The sequence below is a fragment of the Mobula hypostoma genome, chromosome 1 (genome assembly GCF_963921235.1).
Source record: "Mobula hypostoma chromosome 1, sMobHyp1.1, whole genome shotgun sequence".
In the NCBI taxonomy this organism is placed as follows: Eukaryota; Metazoa; Chordata; class Chondrichthyes; order Myliobatiformes; family Myliobatidae; genus Mobula; species Mobula hypostoma.
Window position 1 is genome coordinate 250,277,031 of NC_086097.1, and position 16,231 is coordinate 250,293,261.

General features: G+C 43.4%; 1 protein-coding gene across 6 annotated transcripts in view; it reads left to right on the forward strand.

Annotated features, from left to right (window-relative positions):
- The window catches only part of enpp2 (ectonucleotide pyrophosphatase/phosphodiesterase 2), a 167,183-nt gene that overhangs the window by 124,989 nt on the left and 25,963 nt on the right, over positions 1-16,231 (forward strand). For all 6 annotated transcript variants that reach the window (XM_063067070.1, XM_063067065.1, XM_063067095.1 and 3 more), the window contains 6 exons: positions 45-132; positions 2,044-2,131; positions 3,001-3,170; positions 5,468-5,516; positions 9,459-9,598; positions 11,345-11,480. In XM_063067070.1, the coding sequence (XP_062923140.1) occupies positions 45-132; positions 2,044-2,131; positions 3,001-3,170; positions 5,468-5,516; positions 9,459-9,598; positions 11,345-11,480 (671 nt within the window). The remainder of the gene's footprint in view (positions 1-44; positions 133-2,043; positions 2,132-3,000; positions 3,171-5,467; positions 5,517-9,458; positions 9,599-11,344; positions 11,481-16,231) is intronic.

The following is a 16,231-nucleotide window of genomic DNA, read 5'->3' on the forward strand; positions in this document are numbered from 1 at the left end:
TGCTGTTTATGAAGATACAAATTAGCTTTCCCTTCTTTATTTAGACGACCAATAGAGGGGACGAGAAAACCCTCTGGAAAATGTACCTTCCAAGGTGATCATGGCTATGACAATAAAATCACCAGCATGCAGGTAGGATGATGTGGTAATAGAATGGATTCTGGTTAATTGGGACACATTGGGACCAGTACATTTTGGCTCAATTAAACGGCTGCTCCAGTTAGCCGAAGTTTCATGGAAATAGTTAAAAAGGTATAATAAGAGACAAACTGAGTAACAAGTTGTGTATTTAAATGAAATACAGAGCAAATTAGAACACTTAACAATATTACTGTGTATTAATTTCTAATACTTATCAACGGAGGAATTCATCTGTGTCATGCTCCTTTTAGTGTAAATGAATAAAATCAGCGCAGGCACCTAGTACAGATTGACTGCCTTCAAACAATGCTTTCGATGATTGTATCCTCCAAATCTTTTTCACTGTAACCTTCAAAATGATTGTCAATGCCTTCAAATTCTCATTTTCACTCCCGGCCATTTCTGGCATCTCTGAGCCTGATTGCTTGAAACTGCAGTGAGAAAAACAGTTCTGAATTGTCTTACTGCTTATTTCTAATTGACCATCAGTGACAAAAATCACTGCTTTTTGAACACAAACACACACAACTGATGCTATTTAAAAAGTGATCGCTGTAAGCAAGAATGAGTCTAATGGCTGCACAAGTGGATGTGACTGACACCAGTTGGAACCTATTCAGCAACTGTCTCCTGACCCAGTTAGGTGGCAGAGTGTCCCAAATAAACGAAGGGAATCCCAGCTGTTTTCTAGATTTGTTTTTGTTCTTTAAGATTTCTCCCAAATAACCAGCTGCCTCGATTAACCGATGACCCAATTAACCAGAATCCAATGTATTTCTAATTCTTTAATGATCCTTTACTAAAAATGTTCTGGGAGTCTTTCATGAGCACAAGCGATTCTGCGGATGCTGAAATCCAGAGCAACACACTCAAAATGCTGGAGGAACTCAGCAGCACTTCGGCTGCATCAGTGGAAATGAAGAAACGGTCAGCAATTTGGGCTGAGACCCTTCTTCAGGAGTGGAAAGGAAAGGGGAAGATGCCAGAATAAGAAGGGGGGGAGAGGAGAAGGAAGGCAAACTAGAAGGTGATTGGTCCAGCCTCGTGGATGTGGGAGGGGTGATGGAATAAGAAGCTGGGAGGTGATGTGGAACAGGCAAAGGGGTGGAGAAGAAGGTATCTGATAGGAAAGGAGAAGTGGATCATGGGAGAAAGTCAAGGAGGGACACCAGAGGGAGGCAATAGGCAGGTGAGAAGAAGAGAAAAGAGGCCCCAGCAGGGAATTGAAGAAGAAGGAAATTGAGGGGGAGAGATTTTCCGGAAGTTAGAGAGATCAATTGTCATGCTATTAGGTTGAAGGCTACCTAGACGAAATATAAGCTGTTGCTTCTCCAGCCAGAGAGTGACCTCATCATGGCAGAAGAGGAGGCCATGGACCAGTATGTCAGAACTGGAATCGGGATAGGAATTGAAATGGTTGGCCACCAGGAAATTCTGCTTTTTGTGGATGAATCCGAGGCGCTCAACGAGGCGATTTCCCCCAACCTACGTCATGTCTGATCAAGGCCACATCAGGAGCACCTGAAGGAGGATTCAATAGATCCATTTCTATAGATGCTGCTTGACCTGCTGAGTTCCTCCAACATTTTGTGTGGGATTCTTTCAACTTGGGTTGAAGGGTAAACTATTTCAGACATTTTTTTTATGTTTTAGCTTAGGGCAGGGGCTCCCAAACTTCTTTCTGACATGGAGCCTTAAGTCTGTGGACTCCAGGTTGGGAACCCCTGGTTTAGCCGATATGGGCTGAAGCTGGGAAATGAGCTAGATAAGTTGTGCTGCTTGTTTGGCATGACGTTTTGTGCCTAGGGGCCTGTTCCTTACTGTGTTTCTCAATGGCTCTTTGTATAGGTTGCCTGGAGGGATTATTTGAAGAAATAATTTCTTTGGTTTTGTTTTCTTCAGACTGTTTTTATCGGATATGGGCCAAGTTTCAAGTTTAAGACAAAAGTGCCACCTTTTGAAAATATTGAACTATATAATGTTATGTGCGGTAAGCATTTTTTTTTCAAATTTAAATGAAAATGAGTGCACTGTTGGAAAAATCTAGCTTGTAGCCTGACACTTAAAATGTATTTTGTCACAAAAACATAAAGCCAGTGTATGTTAATGAAGAACATCAAGCATTTGAAGACTAAGTATATACATAATTTTGTGTACATAATTGAGGGGTTATAGATGAGGTAAATGCAAGCAGGCTTTTTCCACTGGGATTGGGTGGAGCAAGAACTGGAAGTCATGAGTTAAGAGTGAAAGGTGAAAATTTAAGGGGAACTTCCCAGAGGGTGGTGAGAGTGTGGAGTGAGCTGCCAATGGAAGTGGTGAATGCGGGTTTGATCTCAGCTGTGAAGAAAAATGTGGATGGGTACATGGGTGGAAGGTGTGTGGAGGACCATGGTCCAGGTGTGGGTCGATGGGAGGAGGCAGAATAACTCCTGCATGGACTGGACTGGCTAAAGGTCTATGCTCTATGACTAAACCTTTCATAGAAAATTCTAAAAAGGTCATAGATGTTAAAAGTTGAAAATAAGTTATATAGTTATATAAATAATTACACCTCTGACACCTTTTAAAAATCCTATTAAAACTTACAATTTTGTTAATATTGGAGAGGAATGAATTTGTGCATTTTGGTGGGAAAAAAATTCAGGATTGAAAATGTTATATTTTAAAATTGGGAAATTCAGGTTCTTTTCTCAAGAAACTGTCTGTCTTAGAACTGTGAAGGCTGTGGGCAGGGTGGTTGCTGTGGGAAGCCCAGCACTTGAATCCACAACTGAGTGCCATGGTTAATGACTTTGTTATTCTTGTTCTGCAGTTCGTTAATGAAAAATTGCAGCAATCAATATTCTTCACTTACAGATCTTCTTGGACTGAAGCCAGCTCCTAACAATGGTACCCATGGCAGCATGAACCATCTATTGAGAAGCCCGCCATTTAGACCGTCCTTACCGGATGAAGTGGCTAAACCATCTCATGTTGTCGTTACTCCGGCGGTCCAGGATGATCTGGGTTGCACGTGTGATGAGAGGGTCAGAGAATAATCACTACTTCCAATTGCTTATGGTTTCAGATGCTAAGATCAGATTCAGATTTATTTACCACATAACTGCACAGTACAGGTCCTTTGGCCTGCAATGTTGTGCTGATCTTTCACTCTGCTTTAAGATCAATCTTACCCTTCCCTCCCATTCAGCCCTTTAATTTGCTATCATCCATGTGCCCCTCTAAGAATTTCTCAGATATTCTGAATGTATCTGCCTCTAACATCAGGGTGCTCCATGCACCCGCCACTCTCTGTTAAAAATAAATAAATAAACAACCGCTGATATCTCCCCTATTCCTCCAATCACCAGAAATGCATGCCCCCTCATATTAGCCATTACTGCCTTGGAAAAAATCTCCGGCTGTCCACTCGATCTATCTTGTGCATCTTATCTTGTACACCTCTATCAAGTCACCTCTCATCCTCCTTCGCCCCAGAGAAAGAAGCCCTAGCTCACTCAACCTGTCTTCATAAGGCATTCTCTCTAATCCAGGCAGCATCTTGGTAAATCTCCTCTGCACCATTTCTAAAGCTTCCACATCCTTCCCAATAATGAGACGACCAGAACTGAACACAATATTTCAAGTGTGTTCAAACCAGAGTTATATCCATCCCCTTCTCGCAATTCCTCCGTCTCCGCCGCACCTGCTCTCAGGATGAGGCTTTTCATTCCAGGACGAAGGAGATGTCTTCCTTTTTTAAAGAAAGGGGTTTCCCTTCCTCCACCATCAACTCTGCTTTCAAACGCATCTCCCCCATTTCACGCACATCTGCTTTCACTCCATCCTCCCGCCACCCCACTAGGAATAGGGTTCCCCTTGTCCTCACCTACCACCCCACCAGCCTCCGGGTCCAACATATAATTCTCCGTAACTTCCGCCACCTCCAACGGGATCCCACCACTAAGCACACCTTTCCCTCCCCCCCCTCCGCTGCTTTCCCCAGGGATCGCTCCCTACACGACTCCCTTGTCCATCTGTCCCCCCCATTCCTCCCCACCGATCTCACTCCTGGCACTTATCCTTGTAAGCAGAACAAGTGCTACACATGCCCTTACACTTCCTCCCTTACCACCATTCAGGGCCCCAGACAGTCCTTCCAGGTGAGGCAACACTTCACCTGCGAGTTGGCTGGGGTGATATACTGCGTCCGGTGCTCCCGATGTGGCCTTTTATATATTGGCGAGACCCGACGCAGACTGGGAGACCGCTTTGCTGAACACCTATGCTCTGTCCGCCAGAGAAAGCAAGATCTCCCAGTGGCCACACATTTTAATTCCACATCCCATTCCCATCCTGACATGTCTATCCACGGCTTCCTCTACTGTCAAGGTGAAGCCACACTCAGGTTGGAGGAACAACACCTTGTATTCCGTCTGGGTAGCCTCAAACCTGATGGCATGAACATTGACTTCTCTAACTTCCGCTCATGCCCCACCTCCCCCTCGTACCCCATCCGTTATTTCTCTTTTTTTTCCCTCGCTCTCTCTTTCTCCCTCTGTCCCTCTCACTATACCCCTTGCCCATCCTCTGGATTCCCCTCTCCCCCTTTTCCTTCTCCCTGGGCCTCCTGTCCCATGATCCTCTCATATCCCTTTTGCCAATCACCTGTCCAGCTCTTGGCTCCATCCCTCCCCCTCCTGTCTTCTCCTATCATTTTGGATCTCCCCCTCCCCCTCCCACTTTCAAATCTCTTACTAGCTCTTCCTTCAGTTAGTCCTGACGAAGGGTCTCAGCCTGAAACATCGACTGTACCTCTTCCTAGAGATGCTGCCTGGCCTGCTGCATTCACCAGCAATTTTTATGTGTGTTGCCTGAATTTCCAGCATCTGCAGATTTCCTTTTGTTTGCGTTTTATAGAACCAGAGTTTTTATAGAACATCACCTCGTGGCTCTTGAACTCAATACACCAACTAATGACCCCACCTTCTTGACCACATTCTTTGCACTGAAGCAGGGTCTTTGAACTGCATTGATGGTCTTCTACCATCCAACCCTCCACAGCAGTTTACTAGCCTCCACTTTATTCCCATTAGCTTCAGGCTGGAGTGTTCCTGCTGATGTTCCTTGGGTTCACATTGGTGCCTCTGTGTAAATTGCCTGGACCTGCAGGCCTTAAGCCCCAAATTAAGTCTGCGTTTGTAGATGTCTGATTCATTATTCAGGACGGACAATAGGCTGATTACAGCTTCATGGTTATTCCAACCCTCAAAATTGAACGTCCGTATTAAACAGATTTGCTGGTTTCAATGTCTTTTTAAATTTATCTTTCTTATTTTTCTAGAATAAAGGAGAAGAGCTGAATAAGCGTCTGCAGCACAGGGGAACAGAAGGTGGGACCATGTTTTTTTTAGATTATGAAGACCCGCAGTCCTCTTTTATTGTCATTTAGTAATGCATGCATTAAGAAATGATACATTATTTCCTCCGGTGTGATATCACAAAACACAGGACAGACCAAGACTGAGAAAACTAACAAAACCACATAATTATAACATATAGTTACAACAGCGCAATAGTACCATAACTTGATGAAGTCCATGAGCACAGTAAAAAGTTCAAAGTCTCTCAAATGTCCCACATCTCACGCAGACGCGAGAAGGAAGAAAAACTTTCCCTGCCATGCCGACCACAGTCCGACTCTGAGTCATCCGAAAACTTCGAGCTCTGATCAGCTTTCCGACACCGAGGTCCGAACAATTCAACCTCAATCTTGGTCGCCAACAGCAGGCAAAGCCGGGGATTTTGAGGCCTACCCTCCGAAAGATTCCCGACCACGCAGTAATGACAGCAGCAAATGAGCGTTTCAGAAATTTCTCCAGATGTTCCTCTGTGCTTTCACGTCTATCTCCATCAAATCAGAATTGCCCCCGGCCCCTATTTAACAGATACGATATCATTTTTCACCGGAGGGCTGTGCACGCGCGGTGTACTGCTCTCTTTCCTCCCGCCTCCTTGCAATCAATTTCGGTTTTCACTACGTGAGAGATAATGGGGCAGAGCAGTTTCCCTAACCAGTCTAAAGTCTGTCTGATATTCACCCCACTTAGCCGATTAGAATCACTTGGATAAAACTTGGCCTTTGCTATCTTATGGCAGATGGGATAGTGTCGGGAAGTGTATGGTCATGCACTTTGGTGGAAGAAATAGAAGTGCAGACTACTCTTTAAATGAGAGAAAATTCAAAAACCTAAGCTGCAAAAGGACTTGCAGGATCCCCTAAAAGTAAATTTGGTAGTTGAGTCTGTGGTGAGGAAGGCAAATACAAAGTTAGCATACATTTTGAGAGGACAAGAATATAAAAGCAAGCATGTAATGTTGAGGGTTTATAAGGCACTGGCGAGCCTCACTTGCAGTGTTGTGAGCAGTTTTAGGTCTTTTATCTGAGAAAGGATGTGCTAACATTAGGGAGGGTTCAAAGGAGGTTCACAGAAATGATTCCAGGATTGAATAGCTTTTCATATGAGCAGTGTTTGATGGCTCTGGGCTTGTACTCACTGGAATTCAGAAGAATGAGATGGGGGATCTGATTGAAACCCATCTAATGTTGAAAAGCTTCGATGGAAAAGATGTGGAGAGGATGTTTCCTATGGTGGGGAAATGGACACAGCCTCAGAATAGAGGGACATCCTTTTAGTATGGGGATGAGGATGAATTTCTTTAGCCAGTGAGTGGTAAATCTGTGGAATTCGTTGCCACAAGCAGCTGTGGAGGCCAGGTGATTGTGTGTACTGTATTTAAGGCAGAAGTTTGTAGATTCTTGGTTAGTCAGGGTGTGAAGCTATACGGGGAGAAGGCAGGAGATTGGGGATGAGAGGGAAAAGGATCAGTTATGATGAAATGACAGAGCAGACTCAATGGGCCGAATGGCCTAATTCTGCTCCTATATCTCATGGTCTTATTAGCTGAAGATCAGCTTTATTTGTCACATGTAATTCAAGACATCAAAGCATACAGTGAAGTGCATCATTTGTGTCAAATCAAATCAGTAGAGATTGTGCTCGGGGACATCTCACAAGTGTCACCTTGCTTCCAGCGTCAATGTAGCATGCCACCAGCTCACTATTCAGTTCATCAGCACCACCTCACTATTTTTGCTCTCTTTTTGCACTATTTATTTAATTAGCTTTCTATACATATATAGTTTTATTGTAATTTACGGTATTTTTTTATGTCCTGCAGCTGCAAAACTACAACTTTCCTGACGTGAAGTATGTCAGTGATAATAAACCTGAAAACCCCCTCATTAATTCATAAACCCATGGCTTGGCTGTTACTGCTAATTGTTAAATGCTTTTTAGATTCCCAACCCTGCTAGAGAAATTTTACCCTTTTTGGTTATTTAGCCTCCTGAAGATTTCACAAGCATTAGTCCCTTGCCCTTCTGCAAACACTGAAAATCTTCAGTACATTTTCCCGAGGAAGTTCCATTGCAAATTCTTTCTTGCATTACGGAGCGTTGTTGCAGGAAAGTAGCGTCCATCGTTACAAACCCCACCACCCAGGCCATGCTCTCTTCTCGTTGCTGCCATCAGGAACGTACAGGATCCCTAGGACTCACACCACCAGGTTCAGGAACAGTTATTACCCCTCAACCATCAGGCTCTTGAACCAGAGAGGATAACTTCACTCAACTTCACCCACACCATCATCATCACACAGCCTATAGCAGGATTGCTCAACCGGGGTTCCAGGGAACCCTAGGGTTCTGCAAGAGAGCATGATTTTAAAAAAATCGTTCTTTGAACTTCATACAATGTGTGATGCTGGTGCTTGCAGTGGTGGGCAGTGAACGTTCGCAATATTGCCCTGTTAGCAATCTTGTTAGAGTCCTCTCAGCCTAGTATGTCAGTGTGCAGTCGGACCACGTTTATTTAGTTGAGTCCATTCTCAGTTTCTGACGTGAGATAGGGGAGGCCATTGAGAATTGGTGAGTGCCGTATTGCATAGAAGGGAGGATGGTGGGCTGGTGAGGAGTGTAAAGTGTGTTTTCCAAGCATCGAATGGACTCCCCCAACTTGGGCTGTGACCTCAGTCTCTCCCTCCCGAATTACCTCTCCCAACTTCCCCTTGTGCACCGCCGACTGACTTATGGGAGCGAACAAACTAATCATGTCATTAGTAAGAAAATGTTTTTTTCTAAGTCTTGTATGAAACTGTGACAGGCTATATTTTTATTCATATTGCTTTGGCTTGTGGTTTTTAGTAACATTGTTCTTCAACATTGTTAGTAAATGTTCATGTTGTAAATAGTGTTAATTGAAGCCCAATTATAACCTTTATTTAAATTAAATCTACTGAGCCTACCTTTGGGAAAAATCAAATTCCATTTTGGCTTAAGCCAGTTATTTAACAGTAATTTATTATGTTTGCCTTATGAGTTTTTAAGATTTATGAAAGAGATTAATTTCAAGAAAGGTAAGCTAAGTTTAACTTCCTTTTATTTTCAAGAGAAGTTGGCTAAAAATCCATTCTCTACTCATAAGAGCATTGACAATTATTTTGGGTTATTATATCTACAACTTACTGATCATGTCAGTGTACCGTGAGCAGTAGATATAATAATTTTTACACGGTTCCCTGAGACCTGAAAACCAGTTCAAGGGTTCCTCCAGGGCAAAAAGGTTGAGAAAGGCTGACCTATAGATTCACTTTCATTTTTAAATCTTTTTATTGATTATTATTGAAAATCAACAACAAAAAATACATTAAAGTAATCAAATTAAAATATCAATATGTACAATAAGAGTTAAACTATCAACCAAGCTAAACAATATATCAATAATAATAAGAAAAAACAAAATGTTAAAGCTTTTTTTTTGGAAAAAAGGAAGAAGGAAATAGAACCCCTACTAACTAAAACAAAAAGAACTTTCAAGAACTCTTCATCACATGTTCTCGATATTTATTACTTTCTTATCTGTCTGTCTATCTGCCTATCTATCTATCAATCTTTCTTTCTTTTTGCATTTGCATAGTTTGCTGTCTCTTTGCACACTGATTGTTTGTCCATTCTGTTGGGAGCGGTCTTTCATTGATTCTATTGTGTTTCCTGTATTTATTGTGAATGCCCGGAAGAAATCGAATCTCAGGGTTGTGGATGGTGACGTATATGTACTTTTGAACTTTGAACTTTTATCTCCAAGCATCTCTCTCAGACCCACCAGAAGAAGAGGAAGATTGCATTTAGTCTTGTATTAAATAATGAATAATTAATTATTTCTGAATTTATTTAATCTACTTTAAAAAAAAATCTTCTTTGCTTTTGTCTTCAGAAAACAAGCATCTACCATATGGTCGTCCTGCTGTTCTTTTTCGTACCAAGTACTACATCTTGCATCATCAAGGTTATACCAGTGGTTATAGTGAAACATTCTCGATGCCTCTCTGGACTTCATACACCATCCCCAAACAGGTTTGTGCTCAGCTCTTTAGTTAGAAAGTACATGGTGCGTGCAGCTGATTTGATTTGTCCTTGGTGGTGGCATGGCAGACCCACAGTAACACACAGACATAAAATGCTGGAGGAATTCAGCAGGCCAGGCAGCATCTATGGAGAGGAGCAAACAGTCTATGTTTTGGGCCGGGACCCTTCATCAGGACTGGAAAAGAAGGGGGCAGAAGCCAGAATAAGAAAGTGGGGGAGGTGAAGGAGTACAAGCTGGCTGGTGACAGGTGAGGGGAGGTGAGAAGCTGCGAGGTGATGGATGGAAAGGGCTGAAGAAGAAGAAGAAGGAATCTGATAGGAGATGACAGTGACATTGGAGAAAGGGAAGGAGGAGGGACACCAGAGGGAGGTGGTGGGCAGCTGGGGAGGAGAGAGTGAACCAGAATGGGGAATGGAAAAGGAGAGAAGGTGGGGGGGCAGGGGGAATAGATGTTCATGCTGTCGGATTGGAGGCTGCCCAGGCAGAAGCAGAAACTGGTCTTGATGTGCACAATAGCATTAATCATGGAAAAAGCTAAAAATAGTTGAAGTGGCTGAAGATCTACTGTCTCCACACCTTGGTTGTGTCCTTCATTACTTCTGCCACTGACCTGGATGAAGTGCAGATGATGAGGGATGTGACATTTAAAACGGTTTTGGGGGCTGCAGTGGACGGACCAACTCCCCTTCATGAGTTTATATTGGCTGCTCATATGGAAGTGTGTGATCTGGTGATGAGAAGTGAGACATGAAGTTGAGGTGTATCAGCAGGCTTGGACCCCTCAAGAAGGCCTTTGTTACACAGTTAGAAGGCTAGAGCACTGGTTTTAATCTGCTCTTGTACCACTCCAGGTGTGAAAAGCTTCTGGATTGGGACTCTCTTCTGATGACCATGTCTCTTGCACAGATAACATTTGGGTTTGACTGATTCACTGCTAAACAAAGCTGTAAAGGAGGGTGTCATCCAGTATGCAAATGTCTAGGCATAATTCCTTGCATTCCTGCAGGAAATGGACAGTCCTGATATTGGTAAACCCTTCCTGAGGCTTTATGAGGCATTAGCCAGACCACATTTGGAGTATTATGAGCAGAAAAGATGTGCTGGCTTTGGAGAGGGTCCAGAGGAGGTTCATGAGAATGATCCTGGGAATGAAAGGGTTAATTTGTGAGGAGCTTTTCATGGCTCTGGACCTGTACTCGTTGAAGTTTAGAAGAATAACGGAGAAGAGGGGAATCTCATTGAAACCCCTGGATGGAGTGGATGTGGAGGGAATTTTTCCTATAGTGGGGGAGTCTCGGACCAGAGGGCACAACCTCAGAATACAAGAACGTCCCTTTTGAACAGAGATGAGGAGGAATTTCTTTGGCCAGAGGATGGTGAATCTGTGGAATTCATTGCCACAGAGGGCTGTGGAGGTCAGGTCATTGGCTGTATTTAAGGCAGAGATTAATAGGTTTTTGAGTAATAAGGAAATCAAAGGTTATGAGGAGAAGGCAGGAGAATGGGGTTGAGAGGGATAATAAATCAGCCATGATGGAATGGCAGAGCAGACTTGATGGGCCAAATAGCCTGATTCTGCTTCTATGTCTTATGGATAAATTGCAATGATCTGTTACTATTGCATGAGCATAATGTACAAAAGTTTTCTTTTTAAATGCCAGAACAATAATGCCCAAGTTTACTTTACACCTGTGAGCGATTCATTATAACAGAACCTTTTGTATCAAATGTAGGTGGAGCTCTTTAACCTTCCGGACTTTCTGAATAACTGTGTGAGACCTGACATACGCATCTCCGCCAGTCACAGTCAGAGCTGTTCGGCTTATAGAGCAGACAGACAAATTTCATATGGGTTTCTTTATCCTCCCAGTAAGTTAATTTGCTTTTGAATGTCTCTACAACGTACATTTGAGGGTTTTGAGTTCAGGAGCTGGGGCGTCAGTGGGACCACTCTTGGAGTCTTGTGCACAGTTCTGCTTACCCAGCTGTAGGAAGGATGTCAGGAAGCTGGAAAGGATGCAGAAAAGATCCACAAGGTCACTACCAACATGTGGGAAGTTCTTGAGTTACAAGGAGAGACGAGATAGACTGAGACTGTATTCCCTGCAGACTGTTAGGGGCCTGAGGGGGTGACTTTATAAAAGTAGATAAAACCATGAGAGTGCAGTTTTCCTTCCAAGGTAGAGAAGTTTAAAACTAGAGGGCACAGGTTTAAAATGAGAAGGGGAAAGATTTAAAGGGGACCACATTTTCCCACATAGAAGTAATTGGGTATATGGGATGAGTTGACAGAGGAAATTGGAGAGGCGAATATAATTATTACATTTGTAGGTCATCCCAGTTCGGATCAATTTCCAACTAAATTGGAAGATCTGGGCAGGTAGAGTTGAATTCTGAGAAGGATGCGGAGATTTATAGGAAGGTCAAACTTGAAGGCAGAACACAGGCTTAATAGCAAGACTCTTAACAGTGTGGAGGAACAGAGAGATCTTGGGGCTCACGAGCATAGATCACTCAAAGTTGCCATGCAAGTTGATAGGGTGGTTAAGAAGGTGAATGGTGGGTTGGCCTTCAGTAGTCAGGGGATTTGGTTCAAGAGCCACAAGGTAATGTTGCAGATCAGTAAAACCCTGGTTAGACCCCACATGGAACATTTCGTTCAGTTCTGATTGCCCCATTATAGGAAGGACATAGAAGCTTTAGAAAGGGTGCAGAGGAGATTTACCGGGACGCTGCCTGAATTAGAGAGCATGTCTCATAGGATTGGTTGAATGAGCTAGGGCTTTTCCCTTTGCAGTGAAGGAGGATGAGTGGTGGTTTTTAAGAGATATACATTATGATAAGAGGCATTGATCGTGTGGATAGCTAGAGATTTTTTCTCAGGGTGGAAATGGCTAATACAAGAGGGCATAATTTTGAGATGATTGAAGGAAGGTATAAGGGTGATGTTAGAAGTAAGTTTTCTTTTATATGGATTGTTGAGTGTGTGGAATGTGCTGCAGGGGTGGTGGTAGAGGCAGAGGGAAGTCGGGGATTGTTACTGTAGCTTTTTTTCTGCAGGGGAGGGGGATTTTGATGGTATTGTATTTTTTTCCAACTGGGAGGGGATTTTGGGGTTTGCGAGTTGTTTCTTCTCTTTTTCATGCTGGGGGTGGGGAGTTGATATCTTTTTCCATCAACTCCATGGTCTTTCTGTATTCCATGGCTGTCTTGAGAAGACAGATCTCAGAGTTGTATTGTACGTGTATACTTTGACAGTAAAAAGAACCTTTGAACTTTTTGAACCTTTGAGATACATTACGGACATGTAAGAAACTCTTGGGCACCTGGATGAAAGAAAAATGAATGGGTATGTAGGAAGGGAAGGATTAGATTGATCTTGGAGTTGGTTAAAAGGTCAGCACAATATTGTGGGCCGAATGTGCTGTACTGTTCTATGTTCTAAAGCTGCTGTAATCTTTTGCACAGAATTAAAGTTTTATGTCTAACATTTGAAATATTGTGTTTTGGGGATAACAGTGCTTCACCTATCACCTCGTGTTTTTCTCTTTCCCCTCCCCATCTTTTAAATCTACCTGTCAGCTTTTATTTCTCCAGTCCTGCCGAAGGGTCTTGCCCCGAAACATCGACTGTACTTTTTTTGCCTAGATGCTGCCTGGCCTGCTGAGTTCCTGCAGCATTTTGTGTGTGCTGCTTGGATTTCCAGCATCTGCAGATTTTCTCTTGTGTGTAATGCTGGAGGAACTCAGCACATCAGGCAGCATCTACGGAGAGGAATAAACTCAAGGTTTTGGACGGAGACCCTTCAATAGGATTATCTGCATCGGCAAAAATCTAAATACAATCGATTCTGCAGATGCTGGAAATCCAAAACAACACACACAAAATGCTGGGGGAGCACAACAGGCCAGGCAGCATCTGTGGAGAGGGATAAAAGATCAATGTTTCAAGCCGACACCCTTCATCAGGTCTCAGAAGGTTTCAGCCCAATATATGAACGTTATGTTCCCCTCAATAGAGGCTGCCTGACCTTCTGAGTTCCTCCAGCATTTTGTGTTACTCTGGATTTCCGGCAGCTGCAAAATTTCTTGTGGTTTTAATAGAATAAAACAAGAGCTTGTGTTTCCTCACCTCCTCCAACTATTGTTTCTGTGGTTCTAAAGTGCTTTCTTTTGCCTTCACTCGTTCTCGTGTGTGTGTACAGCACACAAAGTACTGGTAGTGAAACTGGAATTCTTTGCCACAGGCAGTGGTGGAGGCCAAGTCTTTATGTATCTTTAAGGAAAAGGTTAATTGCTCAGGGCATGAAAGGATATGGGGAGAAGGCAGGAAATTGAGGCTTAGAGGAAAAATGGATTAGATATGATGAAATGGCAGAGCAGACTTGATGGGCCAAATGGCCTAATTCTACTCCGATATCTTATGGTCTTGTGGTCTAAAATCTGCAGTCAGATTTGGGCCATTATAAAGCAAGGATGAGCTGACTTTGGAGAGGGTTCAGGGGAGGGTATGAAAGGGTTAACTTATGAGGAGTGTATGATGGCTCTGGACCTGTACGCACTGGAGTTTAGAGAATGGGGGGGGGCAGAGATTTCATTGAAACTGACTGAATATTGAAAGGCCTCAGCAGAGTGGATGTGGAGTGGATATTCCCTGTGTGGGTGAGTCTAGGACCAAAAGGGGCAGCCTCAGAATAGAGGGAGATTCATTTAGAACGTAGATGAGGAGGAATTTCTTGAGCCAGAAGGTGGTGAATCTGTGGAATTTGTTGCCACAGGTGGCTGTGGAGGCCAAGTTACTGGATATATTTAAGGCAGAGGTTGACAGATTCTTGATTAGTCAGTGCATGAAGGGATCTGAGGGTATTTGGGCTGAGAGGAAAATTGGATCAGTCATGATGAAATGGTGAAGCAGACGCAATGAGTTAAATGGCCTAACTCTGCTCATATATCTTATGGTCAAGCAGCAACTATAGAAGGGAATACACATTCGACGATTTGCACCGAGACTCTTCATCAGGACTTGCCTGTTCCTCTCCCATGATGCTACCTGACCTGCTGAGTTCCATCAGCATTTTAAGTATGTGCTGCTTTGGATTTCCAGCATCTACAAAATGTCTTGTGCTTAAATAGTCATAGTCATACTTTATTGATCCCACTGAGTAAAAATAAGTTGGTATTAAATTACTATATGAACCAGTACCATGTTGCCATGGTTTTACTGATCTGAGATTTACTTCTCCATATAGCTCACCACTTTATATAACTTTGAGCCCCCTCCTAGCTACCCCTTTTCAAGACTGAGAATCCCTGTTTTGTATCGTTATCCAGATAACCATAGCTTCTGACAATCTTGGATGGGGGTGGGGAGAGGGACAAGACTCACTTATGCAGGTAGTTAAACACAGACTCTAAAATCTTTCCCTCCAGGGCACGATTTCCCAACCTGGTGTCCGTGGGTCCCTTGCTTAATGGTATGGGACTATGTCATAAAGGTTGGAATCCCTGTTCTAGTGACTAAATGAATGGTAGACAAGAGTTGAAATTCAGATTATGTACACAACAGATTCAGCAGGTGCTGGAAACCCAGAGCAACACACACAAAATGCTGGAGGAATTCAGCATCTACTGAAGGGAATATAAATTTCACATGTTGGGCTCAGACCTTCTGAGTCCTGATGAAGAGTCTTGGCCCAAAACATCGACCCTTTATTCCTTTCCATAGGTGCTGCCTGGCCTGCTGAGTTCCTCCAGCATTTTGAGTCTGTTGCTGTGGATTTCCAGCATCTGCAGAACCAATTGTATACAGGTCAGACAGCAACTGTGGAGAGGAATAAACAGTCAGTGTTTTGGGCTGAGGGTGGGACAATATTTTGGGACTTGCTGGGGATGAAGGAAATCCGAATAGTTGTAGTTTGGGGTGGTCTGTGGGGAGTCCTTGGAGGCGGTGTTCTGTCCTTGTGTCTGCTATCCGCTATACTTGGCGGCAGTGATTAAAGCTTTAGTAGGCACTGTCACTTTAGCATTAGGGAGTTGTGAGAGAGCTTCTTTAAATGTTTCACTCTATGAACACTTTATACTGACGGTGGAGGACATGAATGTTTAATATGGTAGATGAGTGGCCAATCAAGTAGCTTATCCTGGATGATCCCAGCTGCACTCGGGCAAGAATGTACACCCACTTTTGTCTTGTGTCTTCGTACCATGTGGGGAAGGCTTTGAGGACTCACTGCAGGATACCCAGCATCTTCCCTCCATTAGTTTCTCCTGCTTTTAAAGTCGAGGTTGGTAGGTTCTCGATTAGACAGGTGGAGGTTGGTGGGTTTTCGATTAGACAGGTGGAGGTTGGTAGGTTCTTGATTAGACAGGTGGAGGTTGGTAGGTTCTCGATTAGACAGGTGGAGGTTGGTAGGTTCTCGATTAGACAGGTGGAGGTTGGTGGGTTCTCGATTAGACAGGTGGAGGTTGGTGGGTTCTTGATTAGACAGATGGAGGTTGGTGGGTTCTCGATTAGACAGGTGGAGGTTGGTAGGTTCTGGATTAGACAGATGGAGGTTGGTGGGTTCTCGATTAGACAGGTGGAGGTTGGTAGGTTCTCGATTAGACAGGTGAAGGTTGGTA